Here is a 24,232-nt window from a genome sequence, read left to right on the forward strand (position 1 = left end):
ATGCTGACATCAGCGTGAACTTGAACAAATCCTAAATGAGAACAAGGAGCCAAATCAACTGGAAACTTTCTTAGTACGCAGTCCACAGACTTTGCAATGAGTATTGTAAAAAAACATATTCATGACAGAAAGATGAATTAACAGAAACAATAGGAGCAAGTAAAACTGTATGGTAAGATGCTTGCTTTATCGCGTATGTTACAGCTATGTTCTACAACAGATGCAGCCACAGTCATCGGATGAGCAGGCTTATGTGCTGTTAGAACAGAACTGTGCTTGAACAGACACACTGTGCTTACAGAAAAATTGTCTTTTTTAAAATTGTATAGCTGCCCATAACCATAACCATATCATCGGCAAAGAAATAATGAGTCTGTCAGAAAGAAATTACAGACTGACTAGAGTTGAGTTACTTACTCTGAGCATGAAAAGATCCAACTGTTACCACTACATAAATATGCAGAAGCATGCCACTGCCACATGCTTGCTAGAGACCAGACATAAAAAAATAGGAAAAAAGGACTAATATCTTCCCAACAACTGCACCATATTTATTGGTATGAACTAGCGTAGCTCAGTTGGCTACAACAGAGCTATATCAGCCTCCTAATAAGAAGATCTTTGCTCTTCCATGACTCCTTTTATTCCTCATGAATTTAAAACAATACAGCCTGAAATCAGAGAAATACAAAAGCATGAATTCTCAGTGAAACATGCATAACTATACGATGTGATGAGAGCAGGAACTGACAAGAGAAAGGCCAGGTTATGATGCTTTCAGTTTGTACATGCCAACAAATCATTAAAGGTACATGAGGATTTACAAATGCGACACGATTTGAAAATCCGTTCTGCCTTTAATTTTTGGCTTACTGCCTCTGAGAGAAGAGAAACGAAGAGTGTCAAATTACAAAGTGGAATTCCTCCTGCTGACCAGAAAACATTGGATTTCCTTGTTCAGACCCTAAGGGAAAGAACAGTAGCCACTGTTGTAGCTTTTTGGAACTCGATTTCTATGGGACTGTCTCTATGGGCTTTATTATGGGTCTACCAAAAGAAAATTCTATCTTAAACGTATGTTTTCTTTCTAGGGTTTATAGCTATAATTTATTCTTTATTAAAAAAACTTTTCATTTCCAGGTTTTTGAGCAGAAGGATGAGAAAACGGAGATTATAAAATTTTCAGTGCAGTAAATTTTACTAATGGTAGTTCTTAAGGTCTGTTCTGAAACTGAAGTTCTATGAATAAATGTATGTTTGCTAACTTTCTCTGGAGCCATATCTAGCTAACATTTATTTTAAAGATAAACACACAATGAAAAAAACTAAAATAACATTAAACAAGAATAGTATGTTTGCAATATGCATAGATTAAAAAACTAAGCGTTATTAATCAAGAGAGTTTCTCCTCTTCCAACAGTGACACGGAATAAGTGTTGTCATCACATCTTCAAAATAAGCCCATGATTCCACACCAAATATAACTTTATCAGTGAACAATAATAAAAGAGTTTTCTCTAAACTAAAACATGACTCCAGCTTATATGATAAACAGGAATATTTAATTCTGCTCTATAACTGGACCGGGCCAGTTCATAAAACAAGCTGAATGATGACTGCACTCAGGCTGAGTGATCAACATCCTAAACAAAGTTTTTCCAAGCACAGCCCTGTCTCTGTTTCTCACGATATCCTGTCCTCACCATCTTGTCATATGGGCAACTAGGACACACAGATGTTAATTAATCATTACTTAATTCAGAATCTTCTGAGTATAGCCCGTGGGCAAATATCTTCCATAAACACTGCAGTCACTTAAAGCTATGGCTTTGAGCAGAATTACTGACTTGCACTCTGATACATAGAGATCTGTGCAGTAATCAACTCCTAAGACAGCAACAGACGGAAACAATGTTTTAAGGACGCTGCAGTTGTGTGCGCATTTGGGGCTGAGAGTTACAGAGCTAAGCAATGCCAGATCTCTGCTACATTTAGAATTTGAATGGTTATCAGTGTGTTATACTCACTTATTATCTGAATAATGTTTAGGATGAAACCAAGTGTTCCTAAAACATTTTCTTCTATTCTAATGCACATCAGCAGTACATTTATGAAAAGTACAATAAAAATAGACTATAGATAAAATCAGCATTTACATTTAAAAAGAGGCAATTACTTTATTTCAACATGTCATCAAACAAAAGTCATTACATCACATTAAGTAGAAGGACGAATAGTGGCTGCTATTAAAAAGTCTGCCTTTGCTAGCAGCTTATGATGCTTATAGTACTATAGGACCTGAAAAGAACGGTTGTTTAGCAATGTTGTGACAGCGGGATTTCAGCATCCTTACTGCTTCTGAAAGAATAGATACTGAGTAATTTCATATTGGTATCTAGAACCAAAGACCCAAAATATAAAATTTAGAAGTACAAGAAACTTAGACAAAGCTTGCTTGTTCGCATTTAGGTCTTGGATTAGGTTCGTATATATCGTACATATTTTATGTCACAAGTTAAATGTAAAATGTATAAATCACTGCATAGTACAAAAATCCTGAATTATATTTCTGAGTTAATAATTACACTTGCCTCTTAGCACTACACTCAGTGTTTACCGTCAGAAAGATGGATTCTTGTTGTTGTACTTAATGTTATTAACAGAACAAACATTTTCATAGAAAATCTTATTTTTCTAAGAAAATGCTCTCCATTTTTTATTGTTGGAATAGTAATTAAAGAAAAATTTGCTTTTAGGCATTTTTTCATTATACCATGGCCTTTTCTTTATTACAAAGTAAACATAGAAAAAGGTGAATTCTAAAAACTTCTCCACATATGCATTAAAATTCCTTTGCATTGTGGGTAGAAATAATTACCTAAAAATCCTGTTGTTAACCAGCAATTATAACTCAAAGGAATTTCAGACTTATATCTTATACCTGCTGCCTCTAAGAGATAATCTCTCAATCATTCATACTCTTAAATATTTCTTCCAAGTGGGCTAGTTTCTAGGGCAAATATAAACAGAAATACAATTGTTTTACTCTGTTCCCTCCTACAGTTTTCAAAATCCAGATGGGATATTTTCCTAAGTCTTCTTTGATATTATAAATGTGTCTATTTTTACTCAGCGAAAGGCTATGCCATTTCAGCTGTTCTGGATTTTTTTCCTAATGCTAAACTTATGGCAAAAGAAAGTTGTCAGTAAATTCTTAGCCAGGTTTCTCCACTATATTAGTTTTGGAGTTTTAGCTAAAAGCACTGTAATGGTAATGTATACATTGCTCTTACTCAGTTCTTTAATGTACCATGACCATGCTCTCTTTATTACAGAGCAAAGTCAAAACAGAACTGAAAAGGCAGGAGAACAACTTTGTTTCTACAACATGTCACTGCTGGGGCTGGACATATGACCAGACCAGACCAATAGCCCCTTTGGGATTACTTCAGACAGTGCTTTATCAATCATGTATGACTTGTAAAACAGAGTATTTGAAAACAAAGCAAAAGGGACAAGAATTAAAGTGAAAATTCAGTACCTCTATAGCAGCCACCTACAGGGCAGCACTGCATACAATGGTTCTTGGGCTGTGATGTTCACAGTCTTTTAAAAAGACTCCTCTTACCTCTAGTACACAGGGAAGAGAGGATAAAATTATCATCCTCCAGTAACTGACTATTCCCCCGGATAACCACACACTTATGAGCAACATCAAGAAAATAGGTTGGAATCACAGAATTGCCATGACTGCAATTTATAGATAAAAAAATTCCCAAACTCTTTGCTTCTGTGAGTTAAGTACAGTTAAGCTGGAACTGAAAGTATGTTTGCTAGAAGTGAAGTCCAGCATCTGACTCAATGCTCTCGACATTCATTTTCTCATTGTCTGCACAGACTCATTAAACTTTTTTTCCAGTGAAGCAGGATAAATGTGAAGGGTAAACTTAAGGGCTCAGATGTCCTTGCATAAGCCATTTCGGAGCTTTCTATCCAATAAAAATTGATGACTCCTACTTCATGAGTGTGCTTGGAGAACGTACACAATAAAGAAAGGCTCCAACATCCCTGGTTACTAGGGTCATCGAGATGCTCCTGGAAGAATTGCAGATCCAACTAAATGATTTAGGCAAACCACAGATGTCCTGATCAAAATTTTCCATTCATTACCATGGGCTCTATGCTCAAAACTACTTAATAAGCATTGCTGAACCCCAAACACAGCTTACTTTGTTTGTAAGCGTATTCACTGTGTTCTAACTCCTGGTTTGCTTGAAGAAATAGCAAGAATGCATGGCAGAAAAGCAAGACAGAGCTCTTTTATTTTTATCACTGTCCTGAATGCCAAAATCTGGCAGCCCAGCACTGTGGCTCTGGTGCAGTACCTTGTTGTGGCTTCTGAAGATTCATCCAAATAAACACTGCATTCCTTAGATCCAAATCTAGTGATTCTGACTGTACTTTTTTCTAACTATAGTCCTGCAGACAAAATATAACTGCCTTTATTGCTATTGAGTTTAGCCAGGATTAGGAGATCAACATCCGGTAGCTGCTTTGATGATGGCAGCTGGTAGTCACTTTTTTGAAACTTGGCAGCAGATATATTGCCAACCCTTCCAATCTCTCTCCACTCCACCCCACAAAAATAACAGTCTCAGGAGGGAACAACTAACACAAGAAGAACTAATGCATCATCCTCTTCGCCTCGGCTTAACTACAGTATGCAATTATCACACGGGCCGTCACTGATCCTGTCCACAGTTGCATGGCTGACTCACTCTGACTGCTTTATGCCAAAAAAAGTTTTTACTGTTCCTTGCAGCAGCTCTGCTCAATGTAGATGAGCTCATACATGAATCACAAGGCACCGGAAGAAGACATGTGAGAGCACTGGAATCAGAAAAAGCAGCTTGAGACTCCAGAGAACTCTTTACACCATATATTTAACCAGGATCTTCCCATATAAAAACCCAGCTTGAAAGAAAACTGAGTGCACCGCCCGCAGCTGACAAAGAAAATAACTGAGGGAGTTAAAACACTCAGTTGGAAACCTGTTCACAAAAAAATTGCTTAACCTCCTCAAACTTTGAATTGGCAGGCTTTTTCCTCTTCCCTTAGCAAAAGCACTACTTTCTCATTACAAACCTCAGCTTATTTATAGTTAAGAGAGACATGAAACCTATGGGTCCACTTAGGGCGGGGCTGCAAAGGGGCTGCCAAGGGAAGGGCTGGCAGTAGGAAGGGTCCTCTGACCCATCCATCACGCCGGAGCTACGCTTAATGTTAGAGAGACACAGCCTCGGGGTCCAGCTGGAGGGGGGCCTGCAGTGGGCTGCCAAAGGAGCAGGTAGGCAGGAAAACAAATTCTCCCTTCATAAGTGCTATGTCTTTGAAAATGGTTTGGTGTTCCTAGGCTCAGGACAGAAACCTATGGTTAGATTCTGGATCCCCTGGTAATGCTTGCCAAGTAATCTTTCATTTAGACTTTGATTTACATGTTTTGTGATTCACTTGCCTATTTCTCATTCGAGTGTCCCTGGCTCTAAGATTACAGCTGTGGCTACACATATGGACTACTTGTCCTTGTGTGCCAGACTCCATCATACAAGCATGGAAAAGCTTTGGGAATATCCCAAGTAGCCTTACTACCATTAAATCACTTTGTCAGAAAATAAGATGAGACACAAATTCACAGAGGCTGATAGGGACTATGAATAGTGGAGCTTCAAATCCAAATAGAATACAAGTGTTTAAACTTCAGGTTCTTCTTCAGAGAGTCAGAAGAGGATTAAACTCAGATCTTTACCCAAGACCTGTCTATCTCAGGAAGGTTAGACAAATTCTTTTCAGGCTGAATATAGAGTCTTTCACTCAAGAACAGATCCAGACCTTCTGTTTTGCTTATAAGATCATGCCCTCCTTGACTGGATGCATCTTTTTTGTAAACAAGCAATGCAAAATGAGTAGCCAGTGTGAGCATTCTTCCTAAACTATTGGTTACTTTTCTGAAGATTAAATAATTTCTAAAGCATAAAAGTTAAGACTTTTGAATTCAAAATGCTCAGATGTTTGCTAGATTAAGAATGAATCTCAACTTGGAAAGGGATGAAATGAAGTTTTATTTAGAGAGTTCAAAATACTTGCATTTCTGAATGTTAAGTAACCACAAAATATACAAAGAATTCTCTATTTTCCAGTTTGAAACAATTGAACAGTATACAACTCTTTGCAGATGCCAACCTAAACATGTCAGCCAGATGGGTTTTTTTTTTCCTAACCCAATACAATTAAAATGTTTTATGAAGGACCACCCATGAAAAATCAGAAAATAAATAATGATGTATACTGTAGCTGAGAAAATAATGAATCTTTGGATTTTAAAATATAACAGGAGGAAACAAAGGGTGAATTGAATACCTATACAAGACAGTGATGTGCCACAGTCTCTTCCTAGTAAATTAATTACATGAACTAGAATAGCAGCAAGATACTAAAATGCAGATTGTAGGACACAGAAAAAAGAGAACACATAAAAGCTCTACTTACCTCTGAAATAAAAATTACACGGTTTTTAATGTTTTCTAACTTTAGCCAAGGAGACTCAAACATATTATTTACTTGAGTTTTTACAACTTAGCTGGTGTTTCTTTCTTTTCCACGAAACTAGATATCAGCATAAAAAAGAGCAATACCTGTATTAAAATATCATTAATGAAAGTTCTTGCTTTTGTAGGTAAGCCAACATCTTTCCTCATGTAATATGAGTGCCGAATGCTGAAGGACACACAGGAATGTAGGGTAGAAATTCCCCCCAGCCCCATGTCCAGTCCCTTGTTATTGCAGCAACCACATCTTGTAATGGTTACTATAAACTAAAATGTTGTATGTGGATATTGACTGAGAACAGTTAGCTTTCTAGTCTTGAATATGCCCTATGAAAAAAGAGTTAGAATATGCCCTATGAAAAAAGAGTTAGAATAATGTAAACTCATTGAATCTACTTGCCTTACACACTGGGGAACAGTGTCAACGTCTCCACCTGCACTTGATTGCAAAAATAAACTAACCAACGTTTTCTGAATGAATGAAGACTGATGGAAGCTCTGCTATTTGGACGATTTATCTCAAAAAGACATTTGAAGGACAACATGCATCATTAAGATACATACAAAAATAGTAAATCTAAAAGTCACAGAAGGCAAAATTTGACACCTTACTCTTTCAGAATCCCATACTCCAACTCATGTTAATAACTGTATGCTACAGACAATTAGGATATAAAACAGTTGCACTAAACAGATAAGCTATAAACTAGCATTAATCATCACATCGGTATAAAATAGACAAGCTGCAATAGTTAGAAAAGAGAACTGCAATTAAGGTTTTTCTAGAGCTACTGAAGGAAGGTGCAGGCTTTGTCAACATCATAGAACAGCTTATAAAAAGGTTTTGTTGCTTATATTTTCCATCCCTTGATGTGGTCAGCAAATAACAGAGCCTCAGTTATCAGAATCTTCAAAAGCTCAAAAGTGAAATGCTGCTGTACTCTGAGGCCAAGATTGTCATGGTTCAAATTGGATTTCTCTAATTTACAGGACAACACAGTCTGTAAATTATTTTATGAGCTCATTAGGAAAAGAAACTAACAAGGGCTCAGTCCCCTTTGTACAGACTAGACTAGCAGGACAATTCACTAATCCGTTCCTTAATTCATGAGGTTTCTAACTCACAAGTTGTCCAATTCTTGACTTGTAACTTCCACACCTGTAAGCAAAATATTCCCATAGCTGATGAAGAGAGTGCTTATCCTTCCTCCTCCATCACGGTGCAGGCCTCCAGTGTATCACACGAGGAAGAATGAAAGCCTCAGCAGCCTGGCTCATGCTGGGCATGCTTCAAAAGCACTTTGGGCAAGCTGTTATATTTACATCTTCCAGCCTGAAAGTTTGGTCTACACAATTTCCACAAGTTAGTGGATTGACAATCAGTCAATAGGAAGGATTAGAGCTACAGCAGACAGTAAGCTGCAGGTGGTAAAGGCACAAAATCTCCTGAGAGAAAACTGGGAGAAGTTGTGCAAAATTTTAGTGCAATTATATGAGTTGGTCCTGGAGCCAGAAAAAAGGCAATTAGATCCCTGTTTTCTGCATCCTGAAACCTGGTCAAGGACACTAAGAAGCAGTACCAGAATTCAAGGTTTGACCTTAATAGAGCTGGTGGGTTGCTCTCGCATCTATTTGATAAGTAATTGAGAAATGTTGCTTGGCCTGTTTTCTCTATGGCTCAGAGCCCACTCCAGAATGAAAATAGACTCCACTATGGTAATAAAGAAACAATATAGGAGAAGAAAGGGTGCTTACTAGGCAGGCAATAAAAGTAAGGTTTTGTTCATCATAGAATCATTGAATAATTCATGCAGAAAGCGGCCTTTGGAGGTCACCCATTTGTTCCTCACCACCTCTAACAAAGCAGAATCAATTTCAAATTTGATCCAACTTCAGGGATAGATCATGTTGTTCAGAATCTTCTCCATCCAAAGACTGAACATCTCCAGGAATAGGGCTGCCATAGTCTCACAGTTCCCTTATTTGACTAAACTCATGGTATGATTTTTTTTTTAATTTTCTTCTTTGCATTGAATCTCCAGATGTTCCCCGTGTGTTTTTCATCTTTTTGCACCTCTGAGGAGAGTCTGGCTTCCTCTTTTCTATGCTCTCACATTAGGTAGCTGAAGATAGCAACCTCGCTTTTCTTCTTCAGTGTAGTGTAAATGAACCCATTTCTTTAGCCCCCCCTTGCTTGCTGTCTTCCCTGTGATCAAATTCATGGTTCTCCACTGAACTCACTCCAGTTGGGCAATACTCCTCTTGTACAGGGAAGCTCAAAATGTGATGTTATGCCAACTCTTGTATTATATTTTTCTAGTCTTTACAATGTAACAGCTTCCAGGAGAAGCTGTTACACATGAAACCAAAAATCAGATGGATGCATTCTGGATGTCCCTGCTGCCATGATTACTTTCAGCTTTTAAAGAAAAGTAATCTCTTTCCAGGAAGGAGGCAATGTTTTATCTTCTGCATTAAAAGCATATTCCAGACAAAGAATATAAAAAAAAAATAGATTTATACTTTTACTAACATTTCACATACAATTTTTGGGAACAAGAGTGTGAGAAAAGACTGAAAAAATTCCAAACCCATGAAAAGTAAGAAATACTAAATTACTCAAGGGATAAGTTCACAATTAGCAATAGGTCATTAAAGAAAGTAAGATATGCTTAACTAGGACTCTGAGTCCATATACAGACTCTGCTAGGGTTTGTTTTTTGCAGGATGCAAAGCCGCACTATGCCCAAGGACCCCAAGCTGCAGTTGCTGCTGGATCACAGCGGGGATCCTCATCAGGGTAGAACACAGGCACTGAACGTTGATGATAATACTGAAGCCGTGAGAGCAGTTTCTCCACCACATCAGGATGTTTTTCAGACAAATCATTTCTCTCTTCAGGATCATGAACAATATCAAACAACCAAAGTCTCTTCATTGATGGATCAGATGACTGAATCTCAGACTCACTGAACAAAGATGGTGGAGGGAACCAATGACCACAGCCTGAAGAAACAGAAACAGACCAAGGGTCATTTCTCAGACATGGAGCAGCAGTGTGGAGACATAGAGCTATGCTGTAATGACTTGTCTCTTGACAAGTCCCTGGGCAGGGACTGTTGCTGCACTCCTTAACTCTAGCCCTGCACCAGAGTCTCTCAAGTCCAAGGCTCCCTATAAAGGAGTCCTATTTATGCAGAAAAAAAGCTGCAGTATTGGGATTCAAAATTCTGTGTTACTTTATTTCACATCAATTAATTTCTTCTTGGATTCTATGATTGTTACTGGTCCCTTCCAACCTGAGATATTCTATGACAGTTTTTCCACTAGAGTTACAGTAATCTGTAGACAAAATATTTGAAAATGAAAAAGTATACTGTTTGGATTTCAGAAGCGCTCATTCTAGATTTTTGCATGTGGTCAAAAACCTAAGAAGTTAGCAGAATTACTAATAAATTAAAACATATGAAACAGAATTAAACTGTTTGTGGCAGATGAGAGACAGGCCACCCTGTACAAAAAAGAGTTATTTCATTACCTGGATATCCAGTTAGTAACTTCCATTTTCCATGTCGTATTGCTGCATGCATGGATATATTGAAAAGTGTATCATCCCATGGAGAAGAATTGCTCTGTGGTAAAGATGTCCTGTTGTCAATGCCAAGACCTTAATGAAACAGTAAACTAAGTTACGTACATTGCATATGCATGAGGTAATTTTTAGAATTCTACTGGAAAACAATGTAGTATCATCCATTTATTTTTATGTATTGGATAAACAATTTGTTGTATATAAGTGCAAAGATCTGTGCTATGATTCAATGGATGTATTTCAATCAGAATTTGAACTACATTTTACCAGTGGAAAATGTCACAGTCTGGATAACTGGACTCATTCTGTACACAGGTATTGTATGTGATCTCATATACCTGTATTAAGAATTGCTAAATTTGGATATATAATTGCCTGTATCTTTTGCCAGTTAGGAATATAGGATTGAAAGATCTCCATAGTCAATGCTACTACTGCTAGCTCTCTTAGATCACTACAGGGACGAAGGTCCTGATGTAATCACATGCTGAGAGCTGTCTCTCTGAACTGAGCTGACTATTTTCACAAAGATCCACATCTGGCCAGCAAGCCACTTCTACGGCCTGACACAGCGTGAACATGTCTTTATACTATCTTTAGTAGTTCTATATGATGTGGCCTGATATTCAGATACTATAGAAAACTGAAGTGTCAGCTATGCACAAATTGCCTCTCAAAAAGAAACCTGAAGCTCTTTATAGGAGGGAGCTCAGAAAAAAAATAAATAACGTGCACTGAGCAGAGATGATCAGGAGACCAGTTTGTTACTGAAACCAGAAGGGAGCCAGACAGACACTCCAGAAGCATCCAAAACAACTTGCATATCAGCTTTCATAAATAAAACAGGAGTTCAAGACATAAAATTTAAGAGTTTTATATTAATTGTATCAACTGATAACACTTTATCAATGACTACCAAAAGGCAACTATAATCACACTAGAAGAGACAACAGAAGATGGAGAGAAACCAATGTTGATTTTGTAGCATCTTTCAAGAGATAGTTTTCAATCAATTTAAGGAATCTGAAAGACACAGCTGACAGATTTTTGCCCCTGAAATTAAAAAGAGAATGCATGAGATGGCTATGTGAGAGCCAATAGGAAGCAGAACAAGAGATTTCTAAAAAGAGTAAATTCCACACAACACAATGGGGCAAATATTCATCCAGTGGAAATAACAACAGAAGGTTTGGAACAGAAATGCTAGGACACAATTTCTCTATTTTTTTACAGAGGTCTGCAAAGTTTCTATTTTATTACTCGGCTTCACACTTGGAATTTTTTTTTCTGCAATAAGCACATTTGCGCACACCCAACTTTCCTGTCTACATCAGACTTGTGTAATATTCCCAGATTAATAAGGCTATAAAAGGAGCTACTTGTTTCAAGCATGCATACACAGATTAGGGAGGACTCAGCTCATGTTAGATCAAGAAGCACTGAAGTTGACCTTAAAAAAGCCATCAAACTCCTATATAAACAAAAGAAACTTCATAAATAACCATCATAAAATCTCTTTTGGAAGACAAATCCTCACACATGGGATGCCCATAGCAAATACAAAACAGTTTAAAGATTATTACTGCTTACTTCTCAACGTCATTGTGTTATGTATTATTCTGTCTTAAGTTTTGCTACTGAGAATACTCAGCTTTGCCATCTACTTTCTTAAGCACAATGACAGACATCTGGCAGGTCAAAAAACCAGAACCTTGCTTTTTAAACACTATGTCTCAAAACTACAATATGAAGACTTGGTCTAAAGACAAAATTAGGTGAGCCTGCATTTCTAATTTTAAGGTTTAACATAGCAATATATTTCTGATTGCTGAGCTGTGAATCCATAGCATTACACAAAATAAATTATTTAAAATACTTCAAATAAACAGTATGAAAGATTGTATTTTTAGATATACTTTGCAAAATATCCTTAGAATGCCATGCATGAGACTTAAAATAAGATTCAAGAAGATAAAATAATTTTTAAAAACCCTGATTTGGTCCAGTTAACAAAACCAAACTCCTAAGCAAAGAAATGCTTTTATCAGAGCTTGAAGTTGTTTAATGAAATATTATCTTTCAGCAAAATTTCTTGAAGAGAAATGGATAAACTACCTCATTTTGAGATGTTATAAACAGAACTCTGTCAATCATGTTAATTCACCCACTGCAAGCACTTGTCCTGTGTCAAAGAAATGTATGTACTGTCTACTATTCAGACAAGTGCATTGCTTCCCAGACAGTATAGGTCAACTTTCATCACATGTATCAGCCACAGAAAACAGACTGATGCTTTTTTGAATGCTCTCTACAAGGATACTTACAGCAGTGTCAGTTTGTTACATTACATTAACACCAGATACGGAACTAAGATAAATAAAAATATTGCCTAATATGAGTTCTTTTCTTCCTATCATATGACTTATACCTTAAACTTGGATATCCCTCCCCCTCCATCTACCTACTTCCTCCTTCTCTTCAGCCCATCTGCTAAGTTTCTGCCTCTGTCTTCATTCTTCAGCTTTTCTAGCACAGATGAAACGCAAAATGCCTGGGCAGTCTTCTTCCTTGCCATATGAATTTTACAGGGATCCCTCTTCCGGTTTGGCAGACTGAAGAAGTCACATTCTTTTTTGTTTCCTTTTTAAGATAAAACACTCACTCCCATAGCATCTAAGCAGCTTTTTTCTGCATTTATTCTAGATTCCTGGGGAGTTTTTTTCTTCTTTTTTTCTGTTATGGTTGACTGGGCACTAACAACAGCTCTGTGGACTAATTAAGCTGCCAAAGGACAGATGCCTTTCATTGAGCTCTGTAATCAAGTCTGCTTTCTTATGCCTGTGTACCCTCCTGATAGACTTAAATATAAAAATGTGATGCTTTTGTTTGTGCAAAGAGGCTAGACAATTTATTTTTTTTTGTCATTTGATCACCAGTGTATCAGTGGCTAATGAAATACTAAAGCTTTGTTTTTACCTTGAAAGAAAAATCCCATGTACTTTGCCATGAATTTTATTATTGTCAAACAGAATCCACTGTTTTCTGAAGCCCAATTTCAGAGCCTCACCAGCTGCTATATTTCTTTTTTAAGTAGGCTCTGGGGAAATGATAGAACTTTTATTGGTTAAGAAAGCAGTGACCTTTCATTCAAATATTTATTTTCAAATATTTAATGGTAAAATGAACTTAAGTAAAGATTTTAGGGTTTTGGTTGGAGTTCTAGGTCACTAAATAGTATTCAAATAGCTTTCATATCTCTATAAAAAAAAATTAGTCTTTCAGAAAATGTTGTCCTTGGTAAGTGATTTTGGAGTTTATGGCACAGTTCAAGAAATCCTTAGTCTTGACAGCCTGAAAAATGGTTTCAAGATCACATTTTTAAAGGAATTGAGGCGGCCAACTCTCACTACCCACAAAAGTAGTTTATTATGTAAATACTTTAGAAGCCTGGCCCTTTGCCCCTTATGGAAACTTCAGCTTAGTTCTTTTAGTTTTATTATCATATATTCTTTCTATACACATATGTATTTCAAATGATGATGAAAAATCAAAAAAAATTTTCAATAGCTAATTGCATCTTCAAGATGCATCATTCAAGACACCTGATTTTCAGAAGGCCAATGTCATCAATTCTGAAAAATCTATGCAAGAAGCTCAGAAAGCATCAATCAAAATGTTAGCATACTCTTCAGACAAGATGTTGGAAAATTTACCACTGTAAGTATATAAATGACATTATGAATGATGACTATAGAATATGCTGGCCTTTTTTAGAAAAGTGAGCATTCTTTCAGTGCATTAAATCTTGCTAATGCACAAACCTAAGTATAACAAACGGCAAAGTAATGAACATGGGCGGAAAAAGGCAACCCTAACTGCACATAAACAAAAGAATGTGCTCTGAACAAGTTATTGCTGTTTAGGGAAGTGCTTCTGAAGTTGCAATGAATAGGTAACGTCCAGCAGCTGTCAAGAAGAGCAATTCAAATATTAGAATTGGCAAAGAATGGAACACTGTGCCACTACCTAAGTCCTTGTTGTGCCTCACATGGCATTTTGGTTCCCATGTTACAAACTGGACACAGAAAAACCATACATGATTCAAAGACGTGACAAAGAAGATTAAAGCTATGGAACAACAACTGTGTGAAGAATGAATAAATAAATAGGACCCTTTATCCTCAAAAATGGACAACTGATGAGAGACAGGACAGAGACCTATGAAATGGTGTGACCACAGGAAACTGAGTAAGAAACAACTGATCCTTCCTAATAGGGGTATCAAATAAATTATGAAGTCACACATTGAAAATAAATGACAGTATACTTCCTTGTTACAAACCAAACTTAAGTGCAGAATTGCTTTCCATGTAATACTGTGGATGCCAGAAGTTTATGCAGGATTCACAAAGTAGAAGAAAAATCCATCCAGGATTCTTATATTCAAAATCACAACCTGAAGACCAGGAGCAGGCTGTGGGGGCCGCACAGGAGAAGTGTATTTACATGCTTGCCTCATACACTCTTTCCTACACAACCACTACTCTCAGAACAACAACCCAGACAGATTTTTGTTGTGGGCTTACACAAGATGAGTTACCAAGTTACTCTCAGTTCAGGGGAGGCCAAATATTTTGTTTACAAAAGAAAGTGCTATATTGAAGCAGATTTATGCAATCCTTTTATTATATTTATCTCTGTATGCACTGAACTGAGAGGGTTAAAACTTCCACAAAAGGTAAGTATAGAATCATAGAGCCATAGAATACCTCAAGTTGGACGGGACCCATGTGGATCATGGAGTCCAACTCCCTCCTTCTCACAACTAATCCATACGACCAAGAGCTTTGTCCAGATGCTCCTTGAGCTCTGACAGGCTTGATGCTGGGGAGCCTGTTCCAGTTAAAAACCTTTTGCTAATGCTCAATGTAAACTTCCCCTGAACCAGTGTCATTCTATCTCCTCATGTCCTACTCCCAGTCACCAGGGAGAGATCAGCACCTCCTCCTCTACTTCCCTCCCTTGAGGAAGTTGTAGGCTGCCAGGAGGTCACCCCTCAGCCTTGTCTTCTTCAAGCTGAGGAAATCAAGTGACCTCAGCCACTCATCCCAACTCTTGCCCTTGGGGCCTTCCACCACCTTGGTCACCCTCCTCTCTATGTATATATGACTCAGATTCAGGTTTAACTGTAATTTCACAAATACATGAACACCAGGAGTCATTTTTAGCATACCCTCCAGTTTACTTTGAGTGCTATTCTTTAAAGGAGGGATAGCATAAGGAAATGACAGTACTAATGGCAATGGCTTCCAATGCACAGATCAACCTGTGCAGACAAGTCAGTTATTTGCTAGAGCTGATTTTTCACTTATATCAGAATGTAAATCAAGAGTAAAGTAATTGAAATAATGGATTCACACCAGATTTACACTCCTGTGATTGAAATCAGAATCTGATTCCTACATTATTTCCTGCCCTGGTCATACAATTTGAAATTTTAAAAAACCCCTACAATTTACAGAAATGTTACAAGATGACTGGTGTTACCAAGCTGAAGTGTGTCCCAAGAAGTAATTAATAACTGATCATTCAACACAAAACAGAGAAGATAAACCAAAAAGGTGTACTTTGCCCAGCAATCTGTTCTTTCACTTCACTTTCTAAGTACAGGAAAGATCATGAAAAATGCTGCAATGTTTTATTCCTTCTAGCCTTTCAAGAAAGCTCTTCTGATGTCATTCAGTATCCCATGTGTACTCCTGATTTAAAAAATCATTTATGTTAGGTGGATAACTTTTCCAGAGGAAAAAACTGTCTTCCTATATATTTTTGCATACACTTACAACAACCTTCTGCTTAACTCATTAGTTCATGTATCCAACTGGGAAATGATTTCTTGAGGTGAAAAATAGGAAGCAATATTTTTTCACATTTCTTCCCTGCTGATCAATATACAATTGAGAATCAATCATCTGTTCCTTGGCTCATACATACCTAGTTACTTACCAGAAACTTACCTAAAATTAAAAAATACTAATTTATCCAACCACCACGAAAAATACAGAAGTGTCTGAAAATCCATTTCTTTTCTGTGGAACTCAAAATTTTTTAAATTCTTCTATTACTGCTGCTGCTGCAAAAAATAACTTTGTGACCCCTTGATGCCTGCAATGCTACCCAGTAATAAAAGAAAGAAGGGTTGATACAGTTTTACTACATTTTACAGCTCTAGAAGTCTCATCAGAAGCTCTTACTCATCTTCCTGTATAGGGATTATAAATCCAACTTGTTTATCTCTCTAAGTCTTAGGACATTCCCAACAGTTTCACTGATAGTCTCTGAAATATTTAATACTCAATCAAGAGTAAATACTAGAAAAAAAAGTTTTCATAATGCAAGCAAAATCAAGAATATTGCAGACAACAGCAAAAAACCACTGCAACACAGTACTTGATAGGAAGGTTGGAAAATTCAGATCTCTCAGCTTCTTTGTAAATACTTCCTATGATTTGTTTCAATCTTTTGCTTTCTACTTTGCAAAGGCAATAGTTCAAGTACCACATAACCATAATTTCTAAGGTTTAAGGATAGTCCCCACTCACACTGTGTAAATTTGCAAGTTAAAGGAAATAAAAGGTACATCTGAACCTAGTTTTCTTAAATAAAGGCTTGTTCTTTAAATTAGTCTAAAACATAAATTTGTGAAAATGCTTTATTAAATGTAATTACTTTCATAAGAGTGCATTCATTTAAAATTTCCTATCTAATTTTAACCATAATAAGGAAGAAGATAAACTATTTAAAAGAGGAATATACAGGGGAATACATATTCTATATTAATACGGTATCTTGCAGATCTAATAAACATAGATCAACTACTCTTCTCATTCCTCTAGCTTTCCTTCTTTCATTCAATGAGACCAACTCAAGCAAATAGTAGAAACTTGCAGTGTGGTGAAATAGATAGATGGTACATCTAAAAATAAAAAATATTCTGCCTTCAGTGTATGATTAAGACGATGAAAATGATCCATACTGAGAACAAGTTTTTTTGGCTGGTAAGAGATCAAAGAACACCCGGTTCTCTCTAACGTGTCTTTTAGCAAGGTCCTGACCACAAAACTTGAAGAGTCCAAACCAATACTGCTTGAAGCATGCTCTATTTCCATACACTGTGGTCTACAATACTAGCGTGTAGAGAGGGGTACTGGAGAGCAATTTTGGAGAAGGACAAAAAAATGTTAATTTTTTATTTATTTGGGAGACAAAGTCCTGCCCAAAGAGTAATCTGAACAGTTAAGTGAGTATCAGAGTGACCATGCCTCTATAATTTTCCAATATCCTACACAGTAACAAAACCATCTCTTTTGTAAGCAGCTATCAGTGCCCTTTAAGGAAAAGAGAAGCAAATGAAGCTTCTATCTTTGTTTCTTCATCTGCAAAACAAGGATGTTAGAACACTCCTCCCCTGTGCTCAGTGCTGGTGAGGCCACATCTTGAGTATATGTCCAGCTCTGGGCCCCTCAATTCAGGAAGGATATTGAGGTGCTGGAGCAGGTCCAGAGAAGAGCAACAAGGCTGGTGAAGGGACTTGAACAAAAGTCCTCTGAGGAGAGGCTGAGGGAGCTGGGGTTGTTTAGCCTGGAGAAGAGGAGGCTCAGGGGAGACCTCATCACTCTCTACAACTCCCTGAAAGGAGGTTGTAGCCGGGTGGGGGTTGGTCTCTTCTCCCGGGCAATTATCAGCAAGACAAGAGGGCATGGTCTTAAGCTCTGCCAGGGGAAGTTTAGGTTGGATATTAGGAAGAAAGTCTTTACAGAGAAGGTAATCAGGCACTGGAATGGGCTGCCCAGGGAGGTGGTGGATTCTCCGTCCCTGGAGGTTTTTAAGATGAGACTGGATGTGGCACTTGGTGCCATGGTCTAGTAACCACGGCAGTGTTGGATCAAAGGTTGGACTTGATGATCTCAGAGGTCTTTTCCAAGCCAAGTGATTCTATGATTCTATGATTCTAAGTTACCTACTTTTGCAGTATATTTCCCAAAAGAATAAAAGAAAAATATCAACATTCTTTATAGTAAAACATGTAGTTACAATAATACAATGTAGCAGACATATGATGGGGAAAATATAACCACTAAAAGCTCCAAGCTTACTTGCAACCTTCTTGACAGAAAAGACTGAAGAGTATGCACTAAGTAACGCCATGAAACCCACAGTGAATTAAGATTTTAGATGGCTCCCACTCTTTGCAGTACAAATTAAAAAAACATCTGAAACAAATAATAAACAGGTGCTACTGCCTAAACTCATGTACAGAACGATGGCCCGCATGTCACTCATAAGCAAAAGTGAAACCTTGGAATCATGACAGACTGAGCTGATGCTTCTTTGGAATTATGTCAGCATTGGATAGAAAGAAAAATGAGTGTAAGGAATTATTAGAAAAGGACTTGTAAACAAAGCAAAAAGTTCTGTGCAACTGGAAAACTGTATCTCTGGTCTTCCCATCTCAAAAATAAGACTGAGAAAGTTCAGAAACAAGTTACAAGGTCGAATGATGTGCAATCCCTCATGACTAAAAATTCTCTGCTAGATGTATACTCTGCTTAATTAAATTTGCATGTTCTAAGGAACTCAGGGACCAGGCTGTTTTCACTCCCTTGTATGACCAAAGGAAGGTTCTTCCCATCCTGTGAGATGCTGTGCCAAATGCAATCAAATAATCAAAACCTTATTGTTTTAAATGACAGAGGACATATCACTTAAACATGCAGGCCAAATACTTTGAGTGCTTACTACACAAACCTCATGAATTATCGAGTGAAATCATATGATCTTGGTAGTTTTTAGCATATTCAGAGTGACTACAGACTCTACCTGACCTAACAAGACATCATCTACAATGAGGAACAGGACTACTGCTCAGCATGTACTTACAGTGAGAAAAACTCAAACACACTGAAACACTGAATGAGGCATAAAGTCTTTACTTAGGAAATTCAATGTCTGCTTTTGCCAGTAATGGTCATGTTCCAGCAGGACTAGACTACACTCTCTGAACGAAATAATCTCAGCTACATCGTCAAATTCAATTACATGCCTTTTTTTTTTTTTTAATCACAACAAAGATGTTTCATGGAAAACCTCCATGTTATTCTATCACTTCGTAAAATCTTCTTTTAATAGCATCTCAGCTGTTAGAACAGCTAGGACAACTCTCTGAGCTGCTGGTCCCCTGACATCCTCTAAGTCCATGTGATAAAAGAGATTCCATTTTGTCAACAGGCACAACATAAGCACAACTGTCACTAAGACAGCGTTGCGATAAAGTCCTGCTTGCTTTCAAAGACTCTTGGGAGGATCACTGGAAGTGTTCATGTTTTCAGACTTACCTCTGCCAACAGAGGCTGGAGGAACCCATACAGAGCTACATGTGTGAGAAGAGGCACCCAACACAGGATTCTGTCAGATAGGCACCCAGAGCAAAGGAACACAGATATGACAAGGTTGCACCACACAGCAAGATGACAAGAAACTACTGAACTGCAGAAACTAGTGCTTGCAGTGAGGCAGCTTTAGGAAATGAAGTGGCATTTATGCATATGTCCAAAAAAAGATGTTGTATTTAAAATAATTCAATCTCCTGCATATAGATTGGCAACTCACTGAAGACTGTCACTGCTGGCAGACAGGCTTTCAGAAGGTAGTGTCACCTGGCAATGATAAGTCTCAAGGGGATAAATTACATGTTCAAATTCTGCTGAGATTATGCTGTAAGACATTATGAGTGATTCCAAAAGTTTCCTTACTTTGTAAAAATGTTTTTTATTAGAGAGGAGCAAACAACTCTCTATATGTTGCAGAGTGGAATTCTGCTTAATACTTGAACCAAACACTAGGAAAAAATCACACAGGCTACTTCACGAGGACTTAAACCCCATAAACAATAACCAGTATTATTTTCATAGCAAGGCAATGCATATGCCTCCTTGCAAACAACTCTCTATATGTTGCAGAGTGGAATTCTGCTTAATACTTGAACCAAACACTAGGAAAAAATCACACAGGCTACTTCACGAGGACTTAAACCCCATAAACAGTAACCAGTATTATTTTCATAGCAAGGCAATGCATATGCCTCCTTGCCTCTTGTGATCTGACTAGTAGTCTACAAAAACTGCAGAGGAGATCCCCAGACAGAAGTCTGAGACTGGCAAATCAAAAAGCCCTTACACATATGAAACCCAAACAGAAAGAATTTTCTAGTATTTTCTTTGTCATCTTTAAAATCAACATACTACTATAATCATTCAATAGATCCCTATTGTATTCACCATCTTGTATATATTGTCAGAAAAATGGTAACTGTATCATTCTCTTACAGCTTCCATTAAAAAAAGCTTCCTTTATTATGTAAATAATTTTACGCTACTATCAGGATTTAAAATTTTTATTTACATGGTGCCCACTAAATAGAAAAAAGAAAACCCAAGCAGTTAAAAAACCCCACAAATAACTGCTTTCCTCACAATACACACTACAGACTCCTAATCACCTTACTCTGTTTTTTTTGCTACAATATCAGAAGCCGTAGGTAAAAAAAATTACCAACTTTCTCAAATATTATGAAACTCCCCATAAAAATTACCTTCATGCCAGCAGTCTTCAGACTCCTAGAAATCTCACCATATGCATACACACAAATCCTGCATGATTGGCAGGCTTCCTGTGCCTTACTAATGCTCAGCTGTGGAACAGTGGGAAGTCTGTTAGGGCTTTAAAAAACCTACCTTGAAACAAATGGGAACCTTTCCATTAATTCCGATGGGCTCTGGTTCAGACTGGTTAAGCATCAGCAGTAACAAACAAGGAATTTACACCCTATCAACTTCTCTTAATCAAACAAATGAAGCTAAATTCCCCTTTTTCCATACAGTTCAATAGACAAAATGTGTTTTCCACAAAACTTTCATATGAAAGATTTCCCCATTTGTATTTACAGCAATCATTTCTGGCAACAATACATATGCTTTAACCAACCCCTCAAATAAAAGTGATTCTGAGATTAAAACAAAAGTGCCAATACACGATTTACCAATTCTCAGATGAGAGACTTCAAGAAAATAAGAAATAAATTACTAGGAGCACACAATACCATGAATATTACCAAAAACTGAGGCTTATGGATAAGCAGATAAAAATGAATTGCAGAGTCATTTTCCCTGCTGCAAAAGCTGTGTCACTAAGCTCCAAAGTTAAGATCTAGAAAATGTTTACTTAAACATATTTCTTGATTCTCCCTACAGCACTGACAGAGTGGAATAAAAGTAGACTTCAGGTAAAGGTACCCAAAGACTTAATTCTTTACAAGAGCATGGAGCCAGAAAGGGGAACACAAAGTCAAGAAATGAACCATAACTCCATTCCAGTAAAAGTCAGGAAGCCACCCAATAACTTTTCTTTGTGGTCAGCACTGCTTCCCACAACCACATCTTCTGAACTTTCCTCCAACAGCATTTTCCCAACTGTCCAATAGTTCCCTCCACAAAGGAGGAAATTCTCAGGCCACACCAAAAACTCTAAACAACTGAGTTACCCTGATTGTTACAGTTTTGAACAGTGATCTCACATCTTTCAGGAGAGATTTCTGTCCAACTCTATCAAAGTCTGTTATTTTACATTTTACATCATATAATACATACAAATATTCTGAATGACAACACAGAAAATAAACCTTTAATTTGGTGATGGGATATCGGATGGGTTTGGGTAATTCTGATTTCCACCAATACCAAATTTGTAAAACTTCCAATTTATATAGGAAAGTAAGGAAATTTAGTAGGTACACCATTTGGAGCAAATTCTTAGCATTTTACTCTCTTTTAAGTCTTAATTCAATTATATATCTGTTTTTCTAATATCCAAGATGTAAAATATTCTGGAGGCACAGAGTGGTTTTCATTTGCAAGTTATCTGGTCTACAGTTTGATTTGCAGACAGTCTACAAATACATTCAACTTGGGGACTCTACATTACACCATAAAAAGTAGAATGGTACATGACAGAAATATCCAGATTTCCTTTGGTATTTTCCAGTCTGTAAGTTTCTGGATCCAGGCAACAGAGAGAAGGCTGCAGGGAAGTTTAATGTGTGAGCATAAGAATGTAGAAATAGCTTTCAGTATTCACCATTTTTAGTGGAGGTACTTAAGCAATTGGAAAACAGTACCATTCACATTGTTCAGCTGCACAGAGAATAAAAGTAGTATGGATTTATGGACTGGGTCAGAAATTACACTAGTTTTCCATTCTATTTGAATTTCTTTGCTTTATGCTTTTGGATTAAGCACCAACATGCTTTACTTGAACATGAGCTTTTTTTTTCCTCCTAAATTTCAGGAAATAATATATTGAACGTGGTTCAAGTTTTTATTATATACCCCCAGACTTCAGTGGTTATAGTATTGAGAGCAGTGAAAGTACTATATTTTTCATTTCCACTGATTAATGTTAAGTCAAGTCTCTTATAAACACTGAAAATCTGGATTGCCTCCAATGTAGTAGTATAATTTATACAGTCCGTAAAATCTTAAACCAGTTAGATGAAGCAACTACTCACCTGAGAGATAAGACTAAATTTTCAAAGACAATTTATTGAGAAATAAAAAAGCTAGAGAACAAAAGGTGCAGTTGATATTTTTTACAGTTAGGAGATGCACTTGGACCTTATATATCTTCTATTTATGAACATAAGGTTTATATGCCTTTAAATGTATTTTAAATGCCACATTTGTTTGTTAACAGTACAGAAACACACCACTGTTCTCCATATATTTATAACTGAAAAGAGAGAGAAGGAGGGAGTATTTCTCTCTCCTATAGCTACAAAAGCAGAAAAAAATCTTCAATAGAAGCAGATGAGGATTCCCCAGGCAAAACTCTCATTTGACCATAAACACAATTTTTCACTGTGTTTCACATAGATGTATTAGAAATTTGTTGGTGCTGTACTACAAATTTATTTTTAGCATTTTATACAATGGGAACTTTATGACAAGAATTAACCTTTTTCTAGACTTGATTCTGTGAAGCAGACTGTCACTTAGTTTTCATCAAGAAATGCACAAGACAAAGCATTTCTTGATGAAAAACTCCAGGAGGCGTTTTAGGAGTTTATCCCTATTGCTTTGGCAAAGGGCATATGTTATCTTGGCATGAATTCATATACATCAAGCAAGTGATTCAGCTCTTGCATCCAAGCACACAGTTGACAGGACAGTCAACTGAAGATTAATCAGGTCTGGTTAAAAATGCCAATGGCACCAGGATCAGTTTGATCCTCTGCAAATTATCTTAAGGTCTTTATTCATAACTGCTGAACTTCAGTGAATCTCTGTCAACGAACTGTAAAAATGAAATTAGAGGTATCTTTTGCAAAATACAGGGAAATTTTTTCATTTCCTGATTATAATGGATAATGCTGTAAATGCCTAGACTATTCTTTCTTGGGCTATATTATTTCAAGCAAATTCATTGTATTGTGTCTGAATTAACTTTTACTTGCATGACTGAAATTTTGGAAAGAGATAGAGGAATGGGAAGAGATGGAGAAACAGGCAGGGAAAATATGCTATAGACACTTAACATTCACAGTCACCATCATCCACAATAAAGCCAAATATTAGAGCTTACTGGATGTTTTAGAAAATACATATGTTTCAGAGTCTTCATCAACACTTGCACTATTATATTTGTTCCTGTTTTACATCCATCACAAATTTAATCTTTCTGAGAGAAAACCAACAGAAAAAGACAGAAAAAAAATCTTCCACTAGGAGAAAAGTCAAATATTGAAGCCCCAGTAGGTCATTTAGACTATTTCAAGGAAGGTCTATATAAAAGTATCTTCTTTGGACACAAACTATTTTTGCGTAGACATTGCTTGTTGTACATTAACAAAACTTTAATCATAATGTTATTTAGTGCTTCTTTGGCTTTTGCCTTTTTATGAAGTACCAAAGACAAAAAATCT

General features: G+C 36.9%; 1 protein-coding gene across 2 annotated transcripts in view; it reads right to left on the reverse strand.

Moving 5' to 3' along the window:
* Window positions 1-24,232, reverse strand: part of ARSB (arylsulfatase B) — a 78,106-nt gene that overhangs the window by 5,920 nt on the left and 47,954 nt on the right. Inside the window, exons 7-8 of one of the 2 annotated variants that reach the window (XR_007904627.1) lie at window positions 10,144-10,272; window positions 8,361-9,611 (exon numbers count right to left, since the gene is read on the reverse strand). Coding sequence is in view for 1 of the 2 variants with exons in the window: in XM_051788103.1 (XP_051644063.1) it covers window positions 9,346-9,611; window positions 10,144-10,272 (395 nt within the window). In the remaining variant the exon portion in view is untranslated. Of the gene's footprint in view, window positions 1-8,144; window positions 9,612-10,143; window positions 10,273-24,232 lie in introns of those variants that run through there. The other variant, XM_051788103.1, reaches the window with a different exon arrangement.

This window comes from Manacus candei, unplaced genomic scaffold (genome assembly GCF_025592945.1).
Source record: "Manacus candei isolate 608988 ecotype Guabito, Panama unplaced genomic scaffold, ASM2559294v1 h1tg000024l, whole genome shotgun sequence".
Lineage (NCBI taxonomy): Eukaryota > Metazoa > Chordata > Aves > Passeriformes > Pipridae > Manacus > Manacus candei.